This window comes from Acomys russatus, chromosome 16 (assembly GCF_903995435.1).
Source record: "Acomys russatus chromosome 16, mAcoRus1.1, whole genome shotgun sequence".
In the NCBI taxonomy this organism is placed as follows: domain Eukaryota; kingdom Metazoa; phylum Chordata; class Mammalia; order Rodentia; family Muridae; genus Acomys; species Acomys russatus.
In genome coordinates, this window is record NC_067152.1 from 25,412,252 (window position 1) to 25,432,754 (window position 20,503).

General features: G+C 50.8%; 1 protein-coding gene across 1 annotated transcript; it reads left to right on the forward strand.

Moving 5' to 3' along the window:
* The first annotated feature begins 7,226 nt into the window (after nt 1–7,226).
* On the forward strand, nt 7,227–18,893 carry Igfbp4 (insulin like growth factor binding protein 4). Its single transcript, XM_051158518.1, has 4 exons — nt 7,227–7,834; nt 14,224–14,369; nt 15,456–15,590; nt 18,390–18,893. The coding sequence occupies exons 1-4, from the start codon at nt 7,486–7,488 to the stop codon at nt 18,522–18,524; spliced, it is 765 nt and encodes a 254-aa protein (XP_051014475.1). The 5' UTR covers nt 7,227–7,485; the 3' UTR covers nt 18,525–18,893.
* Nucleotides 18,894–20,503: the final 1,610 nt, after the last annotated feature.

The following is a 20,503-nucleotide window of genomic DNA, read 5'->3' on the forward strand; positions in this document are numbered from 1 at the left end:
GCCAATGCACCCAGAGGGGTGGGGGCTTAGCACTAGCAGCATTGCCCAATGGGGAAGAGACTGCTAGGTTTGAGGAAACCTAAGGCTGTGGGTACCTCTGTTTGTGTATGTGTGTGTGCACATGTATGTATGTATGTGTGTCCATGTGCGTGCAAGTGCATGTGTGTGTCCATGTGCATGCATATGTATGTGTGTATGTATGTATGTATGTATGTATATGGGTCAAAGTCTGGGTGTGGATGGAGTTTAAGTTCCCTTGTCTCACGAATAGGTTTAAATCATTTAATTGCATGTGGCCTTAGGCCAATCTTTTTACTGCCTGGAGCTCTATCTATATCAGGGTTTATAGGTTACCATGGTAACTAACGATCACAATGGCTAATGTGCTGACACCACCCCTGCCAGACATAGTGTTAAGTGAGTACTGTCCCTACAGCTTTGCCCAGTCCTCTCAGGCTGGGCTGACGCTATCCGTTAACTACAGCTGAGGGCATTTGAGGACAGAGGGAAGATGGTACTTTGCCAAATCTCAGAGCTAGTTAATAGCAAATCCAGGAACCACTTTAGGCATTTTGGCTTCTAGCTCACTTGGCCAGTCATGGTTAATAATATTCACTGGAGGGGCTGGAGAGATGGCTCAGCGTTTAAGAGCACTGTCTGCTCTTCCAGAGGTCCTGAGTTCAATTCCCAGCAGCCACATGGTGGCTGATGACCATCTACAATGTGATCTGATGCCCCCTTCTGGCCTGCAAAGGTACAAGCAGGCAGAGTACACATGGTGGCGCACGCCTTTAATCCCAGCACTCGGGGAGGCAGAGGCAGGTTGATCTCTGTGAGTTCGAGGCCAGCATGGTCTACAGTGTGGGTCTAAGACAGCCAAGGCTAACACAGAGTGATGGAGGAAAGAAGACACCTGGTGTCAGCCTCTGCTTTGCATGCACTTAAACAACAACCACCTCTCTAGCAGAGTGCTGTGTGCACACGCAATTGCAACCACAAACACACATATACTATACCCATATATACACCAAAACTCCAAGGGATAGCACTGTCAACTTTTGTTGATTTGTGCAGATCTGTGGACCTTAAAGAATGTTTCAGACTACAGTCTAATGTTGTACGCAACTTTACTTGCATTTCAGTGTACAATTTTTTGGGGGGAGGTTTCAAAACAGGGTTTCTCTGTGTTAGCCTTGGCTGTCCCGGACTCGTTTTGTAGACCAGGTTGGCCTCGAACTCACAGTGATCAACCTGCCTCTGCCTCCCGAGTGCTGGGATTAAAGGCGTGCGCCACCACCACCCGAGTGTTTCAGTGTACATTTAAACACGAACGTAACAAAGAAAGCAGTGACCCAAGGAAGGCTGAGTTCAGAAAAACCTGTAAATAAACACCAGTAAGCCCATACTAAATATTAACAGAGCAGCTTTTTCCCAAAACTTTCTCCTGACAGACCAATTTAAACATCATTGCCTGGCACGCACTATAGATTACTTCTGGGAAAGCAGGAAAGCAAGGCAGAGGGACATTTGGAGTGCACTGAGGACAGCACTCAGCATGTCCTTTCACCAGATTGGGTTTTATACCTACATCCTGACGTCTAACAAAAATAAACATGTCTTGCCACAAGAAGCAGAAAATCACATCCAAGAATAGTCCAGGGAACAAAATGCACTTGAGGTAAAGGCACTCCTCCTCCTCCTCCTCCTCCTCCTCCTCCTCCTCCTCCTCCTCCTCCTTCTGGTTTTTTGAGACAGCTTTGGTTGTCTTGGAACTCACTCTGTAGACCAGGCTGGCCTTGAACCCACAGAGATCCTTCTGCCTCCTGAGTGCTGGGATTAAAGGTGTATGCCACCACCACCCAGCTACAGCCAGTGGTTTTTTTTTTTTTTTTTTTTTTTTTTTTTTTTAATGACCTGTTTCCTTATTTCATGTATTAGTGTTCTATCTGCATGTACACCTGCAGGCCAGAAGAGGCATCACAGATGGTTGTGAGCCACCACGTGGTTGCTGAGAATTGACCTCGGGACCTCTGGAAGAGCAACCAGTGCTCTTAACCACTGAGCCATCTCTCCAGCCCTCGCAGCCAGTGCTCTTAGTGCTGAGCCATCTCTTTAGCCAGATCCTCATTTTTTTAAATGGAGAAGTGCAGAAATGAAAACATCTTTAGCTCAGTGGATGCTCGTATCATGAGTGTATGTGGCAGGTAAATAAGCGATTATTGTTACTCATCTCCTGTTTGTCTTCTTACTTCTTCCTAAACGTAATTTCGATCCTCATTAAAACCTTTTTAAGATTTTAACTTAATTTTATGCGTATGGGTGCTTCGCCTGCCCATGTGTCTGTGGAAGTCAGAGAACCACTTTTGGAAGTTCAACCTCTCCCTCCGCTGTGGGCTCTAGGAGTCCCATCGAGGTTACCAGGCTTGCACGGCAGATGCCCCTACCTGAGAGGCATCTCATCAACTCACTAGTGACTGTATTTTTAGTTTTCTATGGATGGGCATTATGCATTTCTGTGCACCACATTTGTGTCTGGTGCCCTGAGGGCCAGGACAGGGTCTTAGATCCCCTGGAACTGGGGTTACTGACAATTTTGATCTACTACATGGATGCTAGGAACTGAACACAGGTCTTCGGGAAGAGCAGCCAGTGCTCTGAACTACTGCTGTACCAGCAATGGCTGTTTGAAATGGTGCCTCATGAATGTACTTGAACACTTTGTAGAACACACACACAGACACACACACACACACACACACTTGTCTGAGGAGTGTACATCTATAGGTGGAATTGTGGGTTGCTTCCAGATAGTTGTACATAGTTGTTTTCTTAGTAGCAACGTGAGAGGCGATTTACTCTACAACCTGGTTATTGTCTGTATTTAAGGTTTAAAAAAAATTATTTTATTAAAGCCAGGTGTGGTGGCACACGCCTTTAATCCCAGCACTCAGGAGACAGAGGCAGGCAGATCACTGTGAGTTCGAGGCCAGCCTGGTCTACAAAGTGAGTCTAGGACAGCCAAGGCTGCACAGAGAAACCCTGTCTCGAAAAACCTAAAAAAAAAAAAAAAAGATTTACCTTTATGTTTTGACTCTATGTATGTGTGTGTGAGGGTGTCAGATCCTCTGGAACTGGAATCACAGGCGGTAGTGAACTGCCATGTGAGTGCTGGGATTTGAACCTGGGACCTTTGGAAGAGCAACCAGTGCTCTCAACCATTGGGCCATCTCTCCAGCCCCTGTATTTAAAGTTTTTACCACTTCGGTGGATATGTAGTTCTTGACATGGGTTTATGGCTCCATAGAAGAGGTCTGGAAGTAAGCAGAAGGTGATGTGCAAACTCTTAGTGCTGGCGGGGAAAGAGAAAGCATACAGCTGTGCAATAAAGGACCTATCGGTGTGTAAAGGTAGGTGTTGGGGTCTCTGCACCTTAGTGTACTCTCTGGGGTTTGCTCAGTCCAAAGACCCTCGCTCTAAGCTTGGAGCGCTTTTGTGGTTCTCTCTTGGCTCAGAGGTCTTTAGTTTCTACAGTGGCTAGGTAGCCCTTGTTCCCTGGAGCCTGGAGGCCTGGAAGTTGTACCTGGGAGCCCTCTAGTGTATGGGAGAGAAAGGGCATGGTTTTCTCTTTCATTCTGGGTTTCTGACCTTCCAGGCAAGTGAATGCCCTTCTCTCTGACACAACAGGTATGGGGGAGGGTGGGGTGGGGGTGGGGGGACAAGGCAAGAACTTTCTAGCCACTGTAGTGCCTGGCTCTGCCTGCCTGGAGTGTCTGTGTGGCATCTTCCATGATGCACTTTCTTCTCTTCCTCTCACCCTACCTTGAGTCCTGAACCTGTGGTGACAGCTCTGGCATAGAGGCAAGAGTGTGCACAGGACATTGATATGCTGTGCACACGCTTTCCTGGATCATTTGCTACCTGAGTGCTCTTGGGTGAGCCTCATCATGTCTCTGGGTGGTGACAGAGCTCTCCTGGAGTCCAACTTTGTGCACTTGGCTCGTCTTCTGTGTAGGCTTCCGTCAACGAGAAAGCACGTTGACCTGGAGACAGTCCAGACCCCAGAGGGTTGGGAGCTATGTCAGAAGGGTGCTTTGTACTTTGGGAAAGAACTCCAGAATTCTGCTGGCAGTGGTGGCACATGCCTTTAATCCCAGCACTCCAGAGAGAGAGGCAATTGAATCTCTGAGTTCAAGGCCAATCTGGTCTACAAAGCAAGTTTCAGGATAGCCAGGGCTACACAGAGAAACCCTGTCTCAAAAACAAAACAAAACAATCCCCCCCCTCCAAAACCAAAGCCAACCAACCAACCAAAATCCCTCCAGAATTCTAATATTCCAAGATTGCCAGAGATGGACAGGGCTTCGGAATTCAATGGGTTCTCCCAACTCGCTGTACAAATGGGAAAACCAAAGTGAGGAAAGGAAGGTGGCCCTGAGGTTGACAAGCAACTGAACTGGTTGATCTGAAAATAGAAAACAGATGCCCACCAGCCTAAGTGGGGATGGACTACCCTCTCCCCACTTCCTCCACTGCCCAGAGCCTTGCCCTGTCCAGAGGGAAGAGCCTGGAGTCTGGACATAGGCTGGGCCAAGAGTTCTCTCTGTATTGTGGGGGCATCTCTGAAGATCCTGGCTCTCCTCATTAGATCTCTGCAAGTATGGAGCCCTGGTGGCAGGAAGAAGGCTGCCTTTATTATATTCAAAACACAAGAACATTTGACCTCAGGTCACCTCTTCAATGAATATTTCTCATGCCCTGGGAGGTAGATCTGCCTGCTTGTGCCTCTGGGTCCCCCTGTGTCCCGTATAAATATCTCCCAGGGCAGAGGCTGCAGAGATGGCTCAGCAGTTAAAAGCACTGACTACTCAGTTCCCAGCATCCATGTGGCAGCTCACAACTGTTTGTAACTCCAAGATCTGACACCCTCACACAAACATGCAGGCAGGCAGGGCACCAATCCATATAAAATTTAGTTAATTAATTAAAGACTTTCCCAGGTCTTAGAAAACCTATTTCCAGGGCTGGAGAGATGGCTCAGAGGTTAAGAGCACTGGCTGTTCTTCCAAAGGTCCTGAGTTCAATTCACAGCAACCACGTGGTGGCTCACAACCATCTATGATGTGATCTGGTGCCTTCTTCCGGAGTGCAGGCATGCATTCAGGCAGAATACTGTATACATAATAAATAAATATTTTTTTAAAAAAGAAAACCTATTTCCATTATACACTTGTCTTCTCTTTCCTTGAGGCAGAGTGGTTGTGGCAATCTCTCTTTGTTCTCAAGGTGAAACACAAAGCCCTGGGATAGTAAGTGCCTAATGAACAAGCCATAAGCAGGGAGTGGGGTGTGGTCTCTGGCTTCCTGAGAATGAGTCTAGTCAGTGACAGCCAGGGCACCAGAGGATGGGGTGGGGGTGGGGACCAGAGGAGGGGCTGGGATTGTGGAATGGGGGCGTAAGTCTCATCTAGGAAACCTGTGCAGAAAGCCCACCTTTACCAGGACCCACCTTTCACCCGTGCCTGGCTTCATCCCAGCACTTCTGTCTATGCTGGGTTTGCTGCCTGGCAGGCAAGTTGGGCACTGGGCTTCAGAACTGTTCTTATTCCCACGGGAGCTCCAAGAGGTGGAACAGGTTGTGAGGATCAGCCTTCCTTTTGGCTAGAGATAGATAAACTTCAAGTTCATGCGTTAAGCAGGAGGCCGGCTGGGTTTAAGGAAAAGAATGGGGCAGAGGCTGGTTTCTAAATCAGAAAAACGCCGGCTTCTCCTGGGGGGGCTTAAAGAACCTGCTTTGTTTACCTTTGTCCAAGACAAGAGGGACAGGAAGGACCGAACTTTTACCACTGAGATGGGACTGAGAGAAGGGATCCTTTGTCTCTGGCCCTACTGCTTTATCCCTCTTGCAGTATTAAGGGTTGCCAGCAGGTGCCGTCAGTTCGCAACTTTTTGGTCTGTTCTCCAGGTCCCGCTCTTGGCGCCTTTCTTCCTCCAACTGCGCCAACGTTCTGCTTTTGCAGACAGCGGGAGGTTGGCGGCCTAATTTCCCCGGAGCTTGAAAGACCCCTGCCCATGGACAAAGAACGGGAAGAGAGGTCTAGGAAGTGCTCTTTAATTTGGTTGCTCCTCGGATGTTTAGGCTAAACCTTACGGACTCCATCCACTCCCCTTCTCCCCCCCCCCAAAAAAAAACCAAAAAACCAAAAATCAAAACAAAAGAAGCGTGAGGCGTAAGGTGGGTCTCTGCTTCAAAGGCTACTCTAGATTTATATCCGTTTCCAACAGGATTGGTGCGTGAGGGTAAGGGATATGTTTGTTTATCAATAGAATCTCACCCAGGGGCAAAGTGGCGTCGGGAAAATTAAGAAAATGCTTCTCTTTCTGGAAAAATTTTGACTGCTATCTACTGGAAGACTGTCACAATAACTATGCAAATACCCAATGAATACAAGGAGTAGTGCCCCCTGGAGTTGTTCAAGTCACATATTGTACATGGCTAATGGCAGAATCTAAGCGAGGCAGTAGAGGAAAGGAAAAAAAAACATCTAGGAAGGAGGAAGAGGCTTGGCACTTTGTCCTGCAATTCTGGAAGCTGAGTGCAGCAAGGGCCCAACTGAAACCTCGGGCTGGGAGATGAAATGGCAGGGGTTCAGGGAGCAAGTGAAAGACTGCCTATCAGCGCCTTAAGGTCGAAGCCCTCCTGGACCCCTCAGAGAGTGCTTGACCACCTTTCTCCACCTCACTCAGCAGGCTCCCTAGCGCTTGAGGCTAGACCTACCGGGGTGGAGGGTGGGGGTGAGGGTGGCCGGAGTACTCTGGCCAGGGAGGGGTACTGAACGCTAGGATCTTGAGTCCGCTATGAGGTCAGGTTCTCAGTTGCAGAACGAGGGTTGCCTAGGTGTCTGGGAAGCACTCCTTCGAGGTCGAGGAAGGGGGCCTAGCAGCATCCCCTTCGCCTCCTTTCGTCCTGCTTCCTCTCCAGGGCTCTGGCTCAGAAGCTCAGAGGCGCTCAGTGCGCGGGCCACCGCTTCCAAACCGCGCCGCTCTTCTCTGCGGAGCAAAGGACTTTCAGATGTTGTAGCAGTGGCGGCGACTCAAGCCAGCGCCCCTTCCCTCTAACGGCCTCCTCTCCCGCTCCAGTTCCCCCTCGCCCGCCCCTGCTCTCCCACCTCCCGAACGGCGCTGGGGGTGTGGCCAGGGGGCCGGTATAAAGTCCCGGGAGCCGGTCCTGGCCAGCCGCTCAGCCCCTTGCCCCCCGCCGCCTGCTGGGCCGGGCCGAGGATGCAGCGCAGCGCCTCGGTGGCCAGGCTCGCTCCGCTCCAGCGTGCTTGCTAACTTCCCCGGCTCCGTCACTGCCTGCTGGGGCCGCCTCGTGTCCCCGCGCCCTCCGGGTCTGGTTCTCTAAGCGCTCTGCGCGCTGCCTCCGGGTCCCTTGCAGTCCGCTCGCGAGCCCGCGCTCTCCTCCTGTGTCCCATCCTCGTCCTCACCATGCTGCCCTTCGGCCTCGTGGCCGTCCTGCTGCTGGTCGGAGGGCCTCAGCGGAACCTGGGCGACGAAGCCATCCAGTGCCCCCCTTGCTCCGAGGAGAAGCTGGCACGCTGCCGGCCCCCCGTGGGTTGCCAGGAGCTGGTGCGGGAGTCTGGCTGCGGTTGTTGCGCTACTTGCGCCCTGGGCTTGGGGATGCCCTGCGGGGTGTACACCCCACGCTGTGGCTCAGGCATGCGCTGCTACCCTCCCCGGGGGGTGGAGAAGCCCCTGCGCACATTGATGCATGGGCAAGGCGTGTGCACAGAGCTGTCCGAGATCGAAGCCATCCAGGAAAGCCTGCAGCCCGCTGGTAAGATACACCTACCCTCCCTCTGACACCTTCCCTAAGCACTTCCCCCTCCCCCGCCACTTGGTTTCCATTCTGGCTGGCCTAGAAGGCCCGGGAAGCCCCCTGTGAGTTGAGGAGAAAGGAGGTACGTGGCAAAGCCTGACAGAAACAGGGAAGAAAACCGGCACTTAGTCCTAGCACCAGTTGCCACTGGTCAAGGGGGGAAACTATCCCGTTTTGGGAAGAGAGGGCTTGGTCTCAGTGGTAAGCCTGGCTCCTGAGGTAATTAAGGTAAGTTAAGCAACCGATTCAGTTACATTTGTCATCTAGAGCCGGGAAAGGCGCGCGGGTGTGTGTGTGTGTGTGTGTGTGTGTGTGTGTGTGTGTGTGTGTGTGTGTGTTTTAGGACAGTTCATTTCTGTTCCTGATCCAGAGCCTGGTCCACACCCAGTTTCAGGTGAAACCCAAAGGTGCGAGGAGCCAGGGTCTGGGCTTTTTCACTTAACCACCCTATGGTGAAGTGGGGCATACAAACCAGAGGGACGTCCACGGTAAACAAAACAAAAACAAACAAACAAACAAAATGAGACTTCTACTTCTCCACAAAGCAGGGGAAGGCAAGAGCTCTCTCTGCCAGGGGGCCACAGCCAGGCTTCCTGCTTCTTCCTGCTAAGTGTCCTCTGGAGGGAAGTAGCAGCTACCAGGCCAGAGTTGCAGACACCTTGGGTATGTTGGGACTGAGAGGAGCAGAAGGACACACAGACATGTAGAGAGACTTGCAGAAGGCCCCTTGCTCTGATCTTATAATGACTCTTTCCCCCTTTTTCCATTTCTGGGCGTTGGGCCTTTCTCAGTTATCTTCCCAGGGCGTCTTTTTTGTTGTCGCTTGTCCTTTTGTTATTTCCTGCTGTGTCTTTCAGCTTCCAGTTTCCCCCAGACAGCTCTCTTTTTCTCTAACCGGTTCTCTTTTTCTCCCTGGTCTCCTGAGCTTTATCAGTTTCCTTCTCTTGCTCTGTCGTGGTTTGTTTTTCTGCTGTCCTCTCGCTTTTATCTCAGACTCTGTTGCTCCTTTGATGTCTCTGACAGTGACTCTTTCTGTGTGTCTCCAGTTTTTGTTTTGTTTTTGGGTTTTTGGTTTTTTTTTTTTTGGTTTTTCGAGACAGGGTTTCTCTGTGTACCCTTGGCCATCCTGGACTCACTTTGTAGACCAGGCTGGCCTCGAACTCACAGCGATCCGCCTGCCTCTGCCTCCCGAGTGCTGGAATTAAAGGTGTGCGCCACCACGCCTGGCTTGGTTTTTTTTTTTTTTTTTTTTTTTAAATGTTTTGCCTATCTGTAGCCCTGACTCTGGTTATTGTCCCTTCTCTGACAGCTTTGCGCTCGGAACACCCGTCTGTGCCTCTCTCTTTCCTGATGCTTGCTTGAGTCTTTCCATTGTTGTAGTCTGGATTCCGGATGCTGGGACTTCAGCCCCAAGCTTCCTGCTCTGGGTCCCCAACCAATCGATCCACTTCCTCAATCCTCAGCAGTCTGTTAGTCTGAGGAAAGCAGGATGCAGGGAAAACAGGAAGGAGGTGGACCCCAAGGGTGCCTCTCTGCCCTTCCTGCCCTCCCCGCTGCCCCCACCCCCCCGCCGGGAAGGAGAGATGGGTCAGCAGAAAATATTCTGGGAGCAATGGCAGACCGGCACCCAGCATTGCTGGAGGGGGGGGGTAGGGTGTGGGGTCCTGAGGGGAGTAATGCCTTGATCTTGGGGCAGTGAGACCCGGAGAGAAGACTCCATTTTTTAGGATGCCCACTTTGAGTCTTTGCCCTGTGCCAGCTGGTGGGCATCTAGCAGCAGGTGGAGATAGACTCCCCTCTCCCCACAAGCATGGAAGCATCCTTACTGTGTGCAGGAGAACAGGATCCCCTGGACTGGGAAGGCACGGCCCAGTTTCTGATTGCTCTGTGGAGGCCACGGAAGTCGGCATCAAGAGGAATCTAGGAAGGGGGTGCCATTAGGTCTGTCTTGGAATTCTTGGAATTCACGGCTCAAGTGGCTAATTGCTAATTCCCCTCGTGCTCTCTGCTCTTGTCTTTCTACCCACACCATGGATCCAGGTATCTGAAGAGGGAACTCTGAAACCAGGAGGAGCTTGGAGACATTAGACACTTGGTTGGCAAGCCATATGGCCAGCGCTTTCTAGTCATCACAGAAGTACTTCCTTGCCATGGCCTGGCACCTTTGCATCATGGGAGGAGTACCTAGAGAGCTGTACAACAGCTTTGCAGGGCATCTGGTGAAATGCTGAGCAAGTCTCAGGCCCTGTCTCACACCTTACACTGTTAGTGAGCCAGTTGTCCTTGTTAGAGCTCCAGGTCTGGGACTTGTGTCCCGGGAATAATCTGGGAAAAGGCGTTAGCCTCTTCTTCCTGTTCTTTGCTCTTGGGGCCCGAGCTTTAGTTAATTTAGGTGAGCGGCCTTTTGGCACAAGCTCTCCTTCTTATTTTGTTTTTTTTCCCCCTTCTGTGTCCAGTCTGCCCTGGTCTCCTTTCTGACAGGTTGGCAGTCAACACTGCTGAGGCCACCAGAGGTGGGGACTGGCGTATGCGTCATAAGTCTACAGTTTCACATGGTGGTACTGACCCTTAACTCTTGAAGTCCAAGTGTTTCATGAGAAGGTCAAGTGTGGGACAGGGAGTTCCCAAACCAGGCTCTAGGTCCCTCTGGGACAGGGTTAAGGGACAGACAGGCTGGGTTAATTTTTAGTCAACACAGCAAATATTGTCCCTACTTCGGTACCGGGGAAGTAGGGGCATGCCATGAGAACTGGGCCTTCCCAGACACTCTGTCCTTTAGGAGAGAGTTTTTCTTTAATACTGACAAAGTCCAGATTATTGGTGCTTAAAGTGGCCAAAGACACGTCTCCCTCTTCTTCACCCCGGGCAATTTCAGTTTCCTTCTCTGTCAAGTGCCTTGCAGTTTTGGGGTGTTTGGCATAGAGTTTAAGGTCCATAGATTGGAGCGGTGATGATGGTGGAGATGAAGATGCTTAAATTTTGGAGACAATAGGATAAGGGGGCAAAGTTGGGGAGCGCCACATGAGTGGAGAGAGAGAGAATGGTTTGGTTTTGCAGAATAAATTGTCTCATTAGGGGACAGTAGTGGGGACCAACAGTGAGGGACACCCCGGCATCTGTGATGGGTGATCTTGGGTTCCCCAGCAAGGGTGTAGGGCAGGAAGGAAGAGAGAGGCATCTTTGGTGGGCAGGTGAGTGACGCCCCAGAGCATGGCTGAATCTTCCGAGGCTGGGCGACAGGACTCATTCGGTTCTTAGCCTGGGTGTCTTGGAGGGGTCAAGGGGCTGGTCTTGAAGAGAATCATGGGAGTGAAATTAGGCAGCGGGGGAACTTTGCCTCTCCTGGAGCTGGAGCTGGACACAGCTGCTCCCTGGGGCCTCCTCGCCCTGCTCTGCTGTAGAGCGAAGAGCAAGACTCCTTGCCATGGCTGGATGGCAGTCTGCCTGGCTCCAAGTAGGAGCCAGAGGAGAAGACCCACTTCGCCTTGGCAGCTCCACTTTCTAGATGTGCCTCTTGGAGGCCTACCAAGAGGAGGGGTCTGCCTCCAGCTCTTGCTCAGGGCCATGGAGCTTTGGGTAGAGGCCATTAGAAGCTAAACAGTGCTAGGAAGTTAATGCTTTTGAGAGGCTCAGCATCATACCCCGCCCCCGCCCATCCCCAGAGCTGGACTCCAGGGTGAGTCCTCAGCCTGCCAGGTAAGCACGGATAGACAAAGAAAAGTTACAGATTAAATGGAGAGTCAACAAACCATGGTCAGAGAGACTGGGGTGTTTAGTGTGTCCTGGCTTGGTCTGCGTCTCTGACCAGGGCAGGGTCAGAGTACTTGAGTGGGTGTAGATGTATACATCTGGACGAGCGTGTGTCTGGACACGTGATTGTTCGTAAACACTTGTGAGTCTGTGTCGGTGGGTGGATATGGACTTAATCTGTGTTATGGCCCCCCGGGCGAATAACAGGCTACTCTCCCCAAGATGGTGGTTCTTACTATCCAAGTGTAGATTCGAACCAGGGGTCGCTGACTAGGCCACAAAGACACCCACATTCAGAGGCTGGCAGGCTGCTGACTCAGCTGTGCCCAGTTAAGGCCCTCTGAGACATGGTGCCATTTAATTCTGACGTCAGCATAAGCTATGCTTCTGGACTTGCTCATGTCTTATTCCGTTCTACATTTTAACACGCTATTTAATTGCTCTTGTTCATGGTGAACATCTCAACTACCCATGGATAAGCCCTCAAGGACTCTTACTGTTGACTTCTATTCACAGAAATGCCGCACTGGAAGGCTGTATTGTGGCTGAGTCTCTCAGCCATTTTTTTCTGGGCTCTTGGGCTGTGGTGTGGGCGTGCTCTCTCTCTCTCTCTCTCTCTCTCTCTCTCTCTCTCTCTCTCTCTGTCCTTTCTTTAAAAAGTCCTAAAACAAAACTGAAATAGTAATTTGAGGGCTAGGAACCAGATTCAGTGGCAGCTGCCTGTAATCCAGTACTTGGGTGGTGAAGCTCGGAGGAGGGGGAGTTCAAGGCCAGCTTCAGCTATACCTAGCAAGTTTGAGGCTTGACTGGGCTACAGGAGACCCTGTCTCAGAACAAACAAACAAACAAACAAAAAGAAAAGAAAAGAAAAGAAAAGAAAAGAAAAGAAAAAGATATTAGGGCTGTGAGTGTAGCCAAGGGTCGAATGCTTGCCTAGCCTCAAACCAAAGTCTCCTTTACTCTCCGAACCCTGGGGCTAAAAACATTTCATGTTTACCAAAAAGAACCAGACCCAGTGCAGAACCAGAGAGAATGAACTAATGGGGATGGTGTGCCTGGAGCCAGCCCTGAGTTGTGTCATGTGAGTCCCAGGGATGTCCTCCATCCCCTTTAGCTGACTCCCCCAAGCTTGATGCTGGCCTGGGGCCCCCTGGGGTCTCTCCTTTCTGTCAGATACGCAGAAGGGTCTTTGTGTCTATCTGTTCCTTCTATCTGTACACTAGCACTTCCCTCAAGACAAAATGTATCCCTGGTGACTCAGTTTTATTTTGGTATGGAATCTCAACACATTTTTTTTTTTTTAATGGCTTAGATCTCTCCTTGCCTGGTGTCCCTTCATCTACATGTTTCCCTTCCTTCGTCCTCCAAACTAGAAGAATAGAACAAAAACCAACTCCCCGCCTTTGGCTAGGCAGAAAAATACCATTTGACCCAGAGGCAGTGCTGGGACTGTTGCCATGTATGGAGGAACCTGCTAACTCCTCAGGAAAAAAAAAAAGTCCTGACGCAAACCAGATGTAACCTCCTGTCTGCCTGCCAACATCTGGAATGCTGGCAGGGGCTCTGCACTTGGGCCCGCATTGAGCTGCCAAGTCTGAGTGTTTCAGAGGTGGCTCTGATGTGCTGAGACATCTTCCAGCCTCCTTCTCCAGCTCGGCCTTGCATTCTGGCCCCAGCAGCCAGGAGGGAACCACGCGGTCACAATGCGAGGCTTTCTGGATGGGGCAGCTCACACAGAGCCTTCAGGAGGGGCCACAGAGACAGGGTCGGCCCTTATAATTGGCATCTCCAGATAGCCCTTTGCCTGCTTCCGATCAATTCACATGGACATTGAATGGGTGCTCAAGTTTAAGGATGTGAGACTAAAATTAAAGGTAGAGGGGGGAGGAACAAAAATGTGTGTGGCTGGCTGTTTTCTTTGTTCTGGGGCCACAGAGGGTCTCTATCTCTCTCCTCTCTCCTCTTTCTTTCTCTCTGCCTCTGTCTCTCTCTGTGTCTCTGTGTCTCTGTCTCTTTGTCTGTCTGTCTGTCTGTCTGTCTCTCTCTCTCTCTCTCTCTCTCCCTCTCTCTCTCTCAAGCACACACACTGACAGACCCAGACAGTGGGAGAACCTTTGGGGCCAGACTCTTCGCTCATGGAAAATATGATTTTGGCCCTAGGGATCGCCGGCAGGCAGGCTCAGCCAGATGCTGAAAGAGCAGGGAAGGAGACAGGAAGAGTGAGCAGATGGCGAGGGGAATTGTGGGAGGAGCTGAACAGAGTGGGGAGAAGGTCCAGTAGTTCCCCCTTTCCCTGCCTGCCTCAGACCTCCCTGCAGGACCCCGGGGGGACCCCCTTGCCATCTGGGCAGCTGTAGCTGGTGACTCATCTGAATCCTGAGCCGGGTGGGGAAAGGAACAAGTCAAGGACTTCAAGAAGAATATTCTTCCAAGGAGATCCAGAGGAGTGGGGTGGAGATGGGGGCTGCTCAGATTTCTTCCTGCCATGCCGGTGGAGACTCCTGATGGAGGAAGAAGCAGGTGGGGGGGGGCGGGTAGGAGGAGGTGTAAACCTCTGTTCCGATGCTGACCTCTGCCTTTCTCTGATGGCCCTACAGACAAGGATGAGAGCGAGCATCCCAACAGCAGCTTCAACCCCTGCGGTGCCCACGATCATAGGTGCCTGCAGAAGCATATGGCCAAAATGCGAGATCGGAGCAAGATGAAGGTTATGGGGACACCCCGGGAGGAACCCCGACCAGTGGTGAGCACCTCTGACCCACAGATATGCGCGCTTATAGATATTACTAGATCCGCCCTGTATTCACCCAGCAAAACACTGGGGCTTCCTGTGTATGCGGGATGTACCTCATCAGGACCCGAGAGAATCCTTATTTCTCTCTTTGTGATTCCTTTTTCCGCTCCGCACATAAATATTGGCATAGCTAAGGGGACTGGTAAAAGCAGGGCCCAAGCTCCCTAGTGTTTTGTTACTGTTGTTCTGTTTTGTTTTGTTTTCTTCTTAAGACAGGGTTTCTCTGTAGTCCTGGCTGTCCTGGAACTCTCTCTGTTAAGTCCAGGTTGGACTCAAAACTCAGAGATCGGTCTGCCTCTGCCTCTGCTGGGGTGTAGGCCACCACTGCCAGCTCTTGGCCTTTGTTCTTGGATTCTTTGTCCAAGTCTTAGGAATGAAAGAGTTGAATCAGCTGGCCCTAGCAAGAGGGTTAGAGAACCTACTCCAGGGCTGGCTAGTTGTTCCACTGGGTCAAACCTGGGTGTTACTTTGTTTATCCTGCTTGCTTAGACTTCTCTAAGTTCCCAAGACCTCTTTCCTGACCACTCTCTCCTTTAAAATGTCTTTGTTTGTCTGTTTTTGGTTTTTTTGAGACAGGGTTTCTCTGTGTAACAGTGTGACTGGCCTGGACTCACTTTATAGACCAGGCTGGTCTTGAACTCACAGAGTTCTGCCTCTGCCTCCTGAATGCTAGGATTAAAGGTGTGCACCACCACACCCGTCGTGTTTGTGTGTGTGTGTGTGTGTGTGTGTGTGTGTGTGTGTGTGTGTGTTTTTTAAACTGATTATTGTGAGACAGGGTCCCACTTTTCACCCAGGTTGTCTAGAACTTACTATGTCCATCAGGCTAGCCTTGAACTTGCAGCAATCCTCCTGCTTCTGCTTCCAGAGTGCTGGCAGCACAGATTTGTGTTGCCACCGCCTTTTCCTTTCACTCTTTGGGCCTCTGCCCAGCACCCAGGCCTTGACTCTTTGTGCAGTGCCTTTAGCTTAGAGCCCCGGCTTGATCTTTCTGCATTTCTCATCTGCTGAGCAGTTGTACTCTGCTCTCCCCAGCCCCAGGGTTCCTGCCAGAGTGAGCTGCACCGGGCCCTGGAGAGGCTGGCCGCCTCGCAGAGCCGGACCCATGAAGACCTCTTCATCATCCCTATTCCCAACTGTGACCGCAACGGCAACTTCCACCCCAAACAGGTGGGTCTCCCAAGCCGCCTGTTCCCGGCCTCCGCCTGAGGAACTCCTGGCTCTCCACAGGGTGCTCCCAAAGGGGGAGATCTTAGGAAGGGAGGCTCCCCAAATCCAGCCCAACCATTTGGATCTCCCTAACCCCACTGCGTGTTCTGTCCACCTTGTTCCTTCTAGAGATAAGAGGCAGACTCAAAGGAGTAGAAGGAGCCCCCACCTTTACCCCACTCCCCACCCTCACCCCTACCCCCCAGGCCACAGAGTAAGTTCATGGCAGAACTTGATCTCCTTCCAGGAACATTTGCTGATCCTTAGGATTCTCCCTCTGTGGTGTAGACTCTGCTCCCAATGCTGCCCCCCCCCGGAATGCTGCCTCTCCCCCCCACCCAACGCCATCCCTCCCCAGCAACGCTGCCCCTCCCCCTCCTGTTTTCCTCAAAGTAGTGCTCCCTGCCTCAAAATGTCTCAAGGTTTCATCTGGGCTTAGGGATCCCAACTTAAAAGGGGTCCAGGAGGAAACAGCTCCTGCTTCTGCAGCTGAGCTCAGACTCCCAGGTGCAGTAAAGACGTAGAAGGTAGAGTCAGGTCTGGTGACCTAAGATAGTCACGTGGAAAGAGGGGGGTCAGGAGAGAAGGCAGTGGGTACCAGCATCACATGAACTCACTCCTTCAGAACGCCTGCCATGCTGGCGTGTACAGCAGGAGCAGCCCGCTCCGTCTCGTCTCTGGCCTGTCAGGAGGTGGCATATCCAGGCAGGGTACTGGAGTGCCTTGTGTTGAACGTGGCCTGGGAACCTTGGCCTGCTTCCGGTCTGTTGTGTGAGCACTGATGCATATGTTGTCCTCCACTACGGACACATCCCCATAGTGAGCTTCAACTCCACCAGCTGAGGCCCCATTAGGAGGATGGCACTACCTTCCTCAGTCTGTACATTCCAGAGTGACAAGAGGAGGGTGTGGGGTTGTGTTTGGTGAGTAAAGGGCCTGAGAGGGTTCCTCAGAACTGGTTCCTGGCTTGTCTTTAGCCTTCATCCCAACACAAACTCTATGTCTCAATTATTTTTTTCATCTATTTTTTTAAAGATTTATTTATTATTTATTGTATATGAGTGCTTTATCTGCAGAAGAGGGCATCAGATCACCTTATAGATGGTTGTGAGCCACCATGTGGTTGCTGGGAATTGAACTCAGGACCTCTGGAAGAGCAGGTGGAGCTCTTAACCACTGAGCCATCTCTCCAGCCCCTTCATCTATATTTTTAAAAAGATTTTATTTTATTTATTATGTATACAATGTTCCATCTACATGTACACCTGCAGGCCAGAAGAGGGCGTCAGATCACATTATAGATGGTTGTGAGCCACCATGTGGTTGCTGGGAATTGAACTCAGGCCCTCTGGAAGAGCAGTCAGTGCTCTTAACCTCTGAGCCATCTCTCTACAGCCCCCCCCCCCCTTTTTAAAAAAGATTTTATTTAAGCCGGGCGTGGTGGTGCACACCTATAATCTCAGCACTCAGGAGGCAGAGGCAGGCGGATCACTGTAAATTCAAGGCCAGCCTGGTCTACAAAGTAGGTCCAGGACAGCCAAGGCTACACAGAGAAACCCTGTCTCGAAAAACAAGAACAAAACCAAAACAAAAAACTAAAAACAAAAAAGATTTTATTTATTATTATGTATACAGTGCTCTATCTGCATGCATGCACCCTGCATGCCAGAAGAGGACATCAGATCTCATTATAGAAAGTTGTGAGCCACCATGTGGTTGCTGGGAATTGAACTCAGGATCCCTGGAAGAGCAGACAGTGCTCTTAACCTCTGAGCCATCTCTCCAGCCCCCATGTTTCAATTCTTAATACCTCTCCCCCTTAATTAAACAAAAGCAAACAAACAAAAAAACCCCAACCATTTTTAGAACAGTTTTTGGGGTTGTTGGAAAATGAGGAGAAAGTGAAGAAATCAACCGTGTCTTCATCAAAGCCTTATTTTATTACGCATACCATACAGAGGTGGGGCATATTTGATGCAGTTAGTGAATTACCAACTAAAGTCCAGCATTTATGCCAGGATTCATTTTTCCTGCTATAATGCTACATGTAGTTTTACTGTAATGAAAACCTATGACATGTGACCCTTTACCTCCACACAAATTCTGAGTCTTGAGCCAACGTTCATTCTAACTTTGGGTTTGGCTTTGAAAGATACTTTTGGGTACCAATCTTCACGCCGAATTTGATTCTGAACTAATTGTAGCCCGTTTTTAGTTCTCCTGAGCTTGATTTCTGACTTTATTCTGAATTAAGTTTCCTAAGTATTGGGGTTATAGGCATTGTGCCACCCCATCCAGCCCAACTGCTTCTGATTCGGCCTCTTGACTTCACCTGGCTCGTGCCTTAGCTGTAACCCCTAACCCATCTTCAGCTGTGGTCCTGATGCTGCCTTTGCCCAAGCTTGGATCCCACACTCAGCTATAATCCCATGCTTCAACTCCCAGCTCAATCACAACACACCCAAAGCATCTCCAATGAACCCAGCCTTTACAATCCATCCATGCCTTTAAGTGTAAGGGCCTCTCTCCTCAAGTCCTCCCTGCCTCTGGAAGCTCCCTTGAGCTCTCCTTGGGCAGGCCTCCCCGCTGCAGTGAGCTCTGGGGGGGGGGGGCGAGGGTGCCTAAAAAGAACTCTTGCCTTCAGATCTCATCTTGGGGGAGCAACTGTCTGACCTGGGGGCTGGGCTGGAGGTGCTTATACACTTCCGGGGCCCTTTTGGCCAGCCTGGGAGCTGACCTCTTCTGTTCTTGTCTTGCCAGTGTCACCCTGCCCTGGATGGACAACGTGGCAAGTGCTGGTGCGTGGATCGGAAGACAGGGGTGAAGCTTCCAGGGGGCTTGGAACCCAAGGGGGAGCTGGACTGCCACCAACTGGCTGACAGCTTCCAAGAGTGAGGCCCACCAGCAGCAAGCGGGGGGACCCAGTGCCCCTACTAGGCCCCTATGATCTGGGGGCTGTAGAGTTGACCTGGCAGGGAGTCTTGGTCTGTGTTCTGGCTCCCTGCCTCTGGCCCTGCCCAAAGTTTCCCTTGGTGTGTGTGTGCGTGCATGCATGGTGTGTGTGTGTGTGTGTGTGTGTGTGTGGTGTGTTTATGGGGTATGGCCCACAGGGTAAGCCTGAGCCTGGAGTGCCCACTATGGGCTTAGAGATCCCAAGAGGTCTGAGTGTGTAACATCAGGAAGCCCCCAGTGTGTTTTCAGATCAATCTTGAATTCGCTCATTCATTCATCCTGCCATCCGAAAACACATGTACTGACAACATATTGTGTGCCAGTTTTAGTTCTCAGCCCCAGGAGGCATCTTTCTGATTTCCTCTGTTTGTGGCATGTAAAATGCTCCTTTAAGGGTAACTAGAGACCTGTGGGAGAAGAGAAACCTCATTCTTGGAGCCAGAGAAAAAGAAAGTTGTGAACGTTGAGCACTCTCCCTGCCAATCGGGTCAGAGTGTGGGATGGTAATGGGATAGAGGTTCCAAGGGTCACGAGACACCGCCCCCCCAAACTAAGATGTATTGTTCTCTTCTGTTGTCATTCCTCAGGTCCCCCAGGGGAAGAGCTTGAGAGCCAGGGCCCATCTTTGGGTCTGGGTATTAATTAGGTCATCTGATTAATCGCTTTGCAGATGGATCTCTGCTGTAGGAGAGGGATGGATGGGGGTCAGAGGAAGGCCTGGAGGACAGGGGGCAGGGAGTCTGGCTTGTTGAGTGGACGAGAGAGAGGAAAGAATGCAAGAGTGGACTGCGTGTGTCTGATAGAAAGGATGAGAAGCTGGTGCTGCGGAGGTCCTGTTCTGGTCCCTAACTGTGGTTACTGGTCATGAAGTCACCAGGATGACCCTATGTTTCCCGTTGCCCGCTGCCTGTGGCTCTGCCTCCTTCTCTTTACTTCCCTTATACCTCCCGCCCCACCCTCTCTATCCGCCTGGGCATTTTCTGGCTTGCCTGGATAGACTTAGAGACCTGCTTGTTGGCTGTGATGTCCTTTCATTCTTTTTCTTTCTTTCTTTCTTTCTTTTTTTTCTTTCTTTCTTTTCTTTTCTTTTTTTTTTTAAACAAAACAGAACAAAACCAAAAAAGTGTCCAGATAATTGTGTTTGGTTCATTTATTTACAATTAGCGACTGGGTGAGTCAGGGGTGGAGGGTGTAGGTCCTGTGTGGTCCCCAGACCTGTCTGCTTTGTAAAGGAGGGCTGCAAACCAAAATCCCTCTTCTGGAGGAGGTTTCTCCCAAGGCACACCCTGCCTGCAGTTCCATCGTCACCCTGGAGGTGGGTCCTGTGGCTTGGGAAGCAATGCCAAGGAATCCATATCCAGCCACAGTGAGCTCCTGAGTCAGGCACTCAGTGGAGCTGGGACTTTTCCTAGGGTTTTCACAGCATGGGTTCACGGCTCAATTTAGTTTATTAACATGTATGGGGATGGAGAGTCACTGCGCTTGGGATGGGATGGTGGTGGTTAATTGCAGTGCGTTCCATGGGTCCAGTGTCCATGTTTTTTGTTTGTTTGTTTGTTTGTTTGTTTGTTTGTTTTTTTAGACAGAGTTTCTCTGTGTAACAAGAGCTCTGGCTGTCCTGGACTTACTTTGTAGACCAGGCTGGCCTTGAGCTCACCGAGATCCTCCTGCCTCTGCCTCCCGAGTGCTGGGGTTAAAGGCCTGCGCCATCACGCCTGGCTATGCCCATGGTCTTGACTGGGAGATAGGCATGCTCCAACATTCAATTCTGAAAGACTGGGAGAGTGGGAACCTTGACTTTAAACTCTGTGTCAGCCTAGACTTTAGAGCTTGTTCCCTCATGGGTTCATAGTCATGGCTTCTCCTGCTTTCACAGTTTTGTGTGTGTGTGTGTGTGTGTGTGTGTGTGTGTGTGTGTGTGT

What these genes read in the sequence shown, in the direction of transcription:
- Igfbp4 (XM_051158518.1), top strand. Translation starts at nt 7,486, where the DNA reads ATGCTGCCCTTCGGCCTCGTGGCCGTCCTGCTGCTGGTCGGAGGGCCT. An exon ending in GGGAGGAACCCCGACCAGTG is followed by an intron (nt 14,370 to 15,455) that starts GTGAGCACCTCT and finishes TGCTCTCCCCAG; the next exon opens with CCCCAGGGTTCCTGCCAGAG. An exon ending in GCAACTTCCACCCCAAACAG is followed by an intron (nt 15,591 to 18,389) that starts GTGGGTCTCCCA and finishes TTGTCTTGCCAG; the next exon opens with TGTCACCCTGCCCTGGATGG.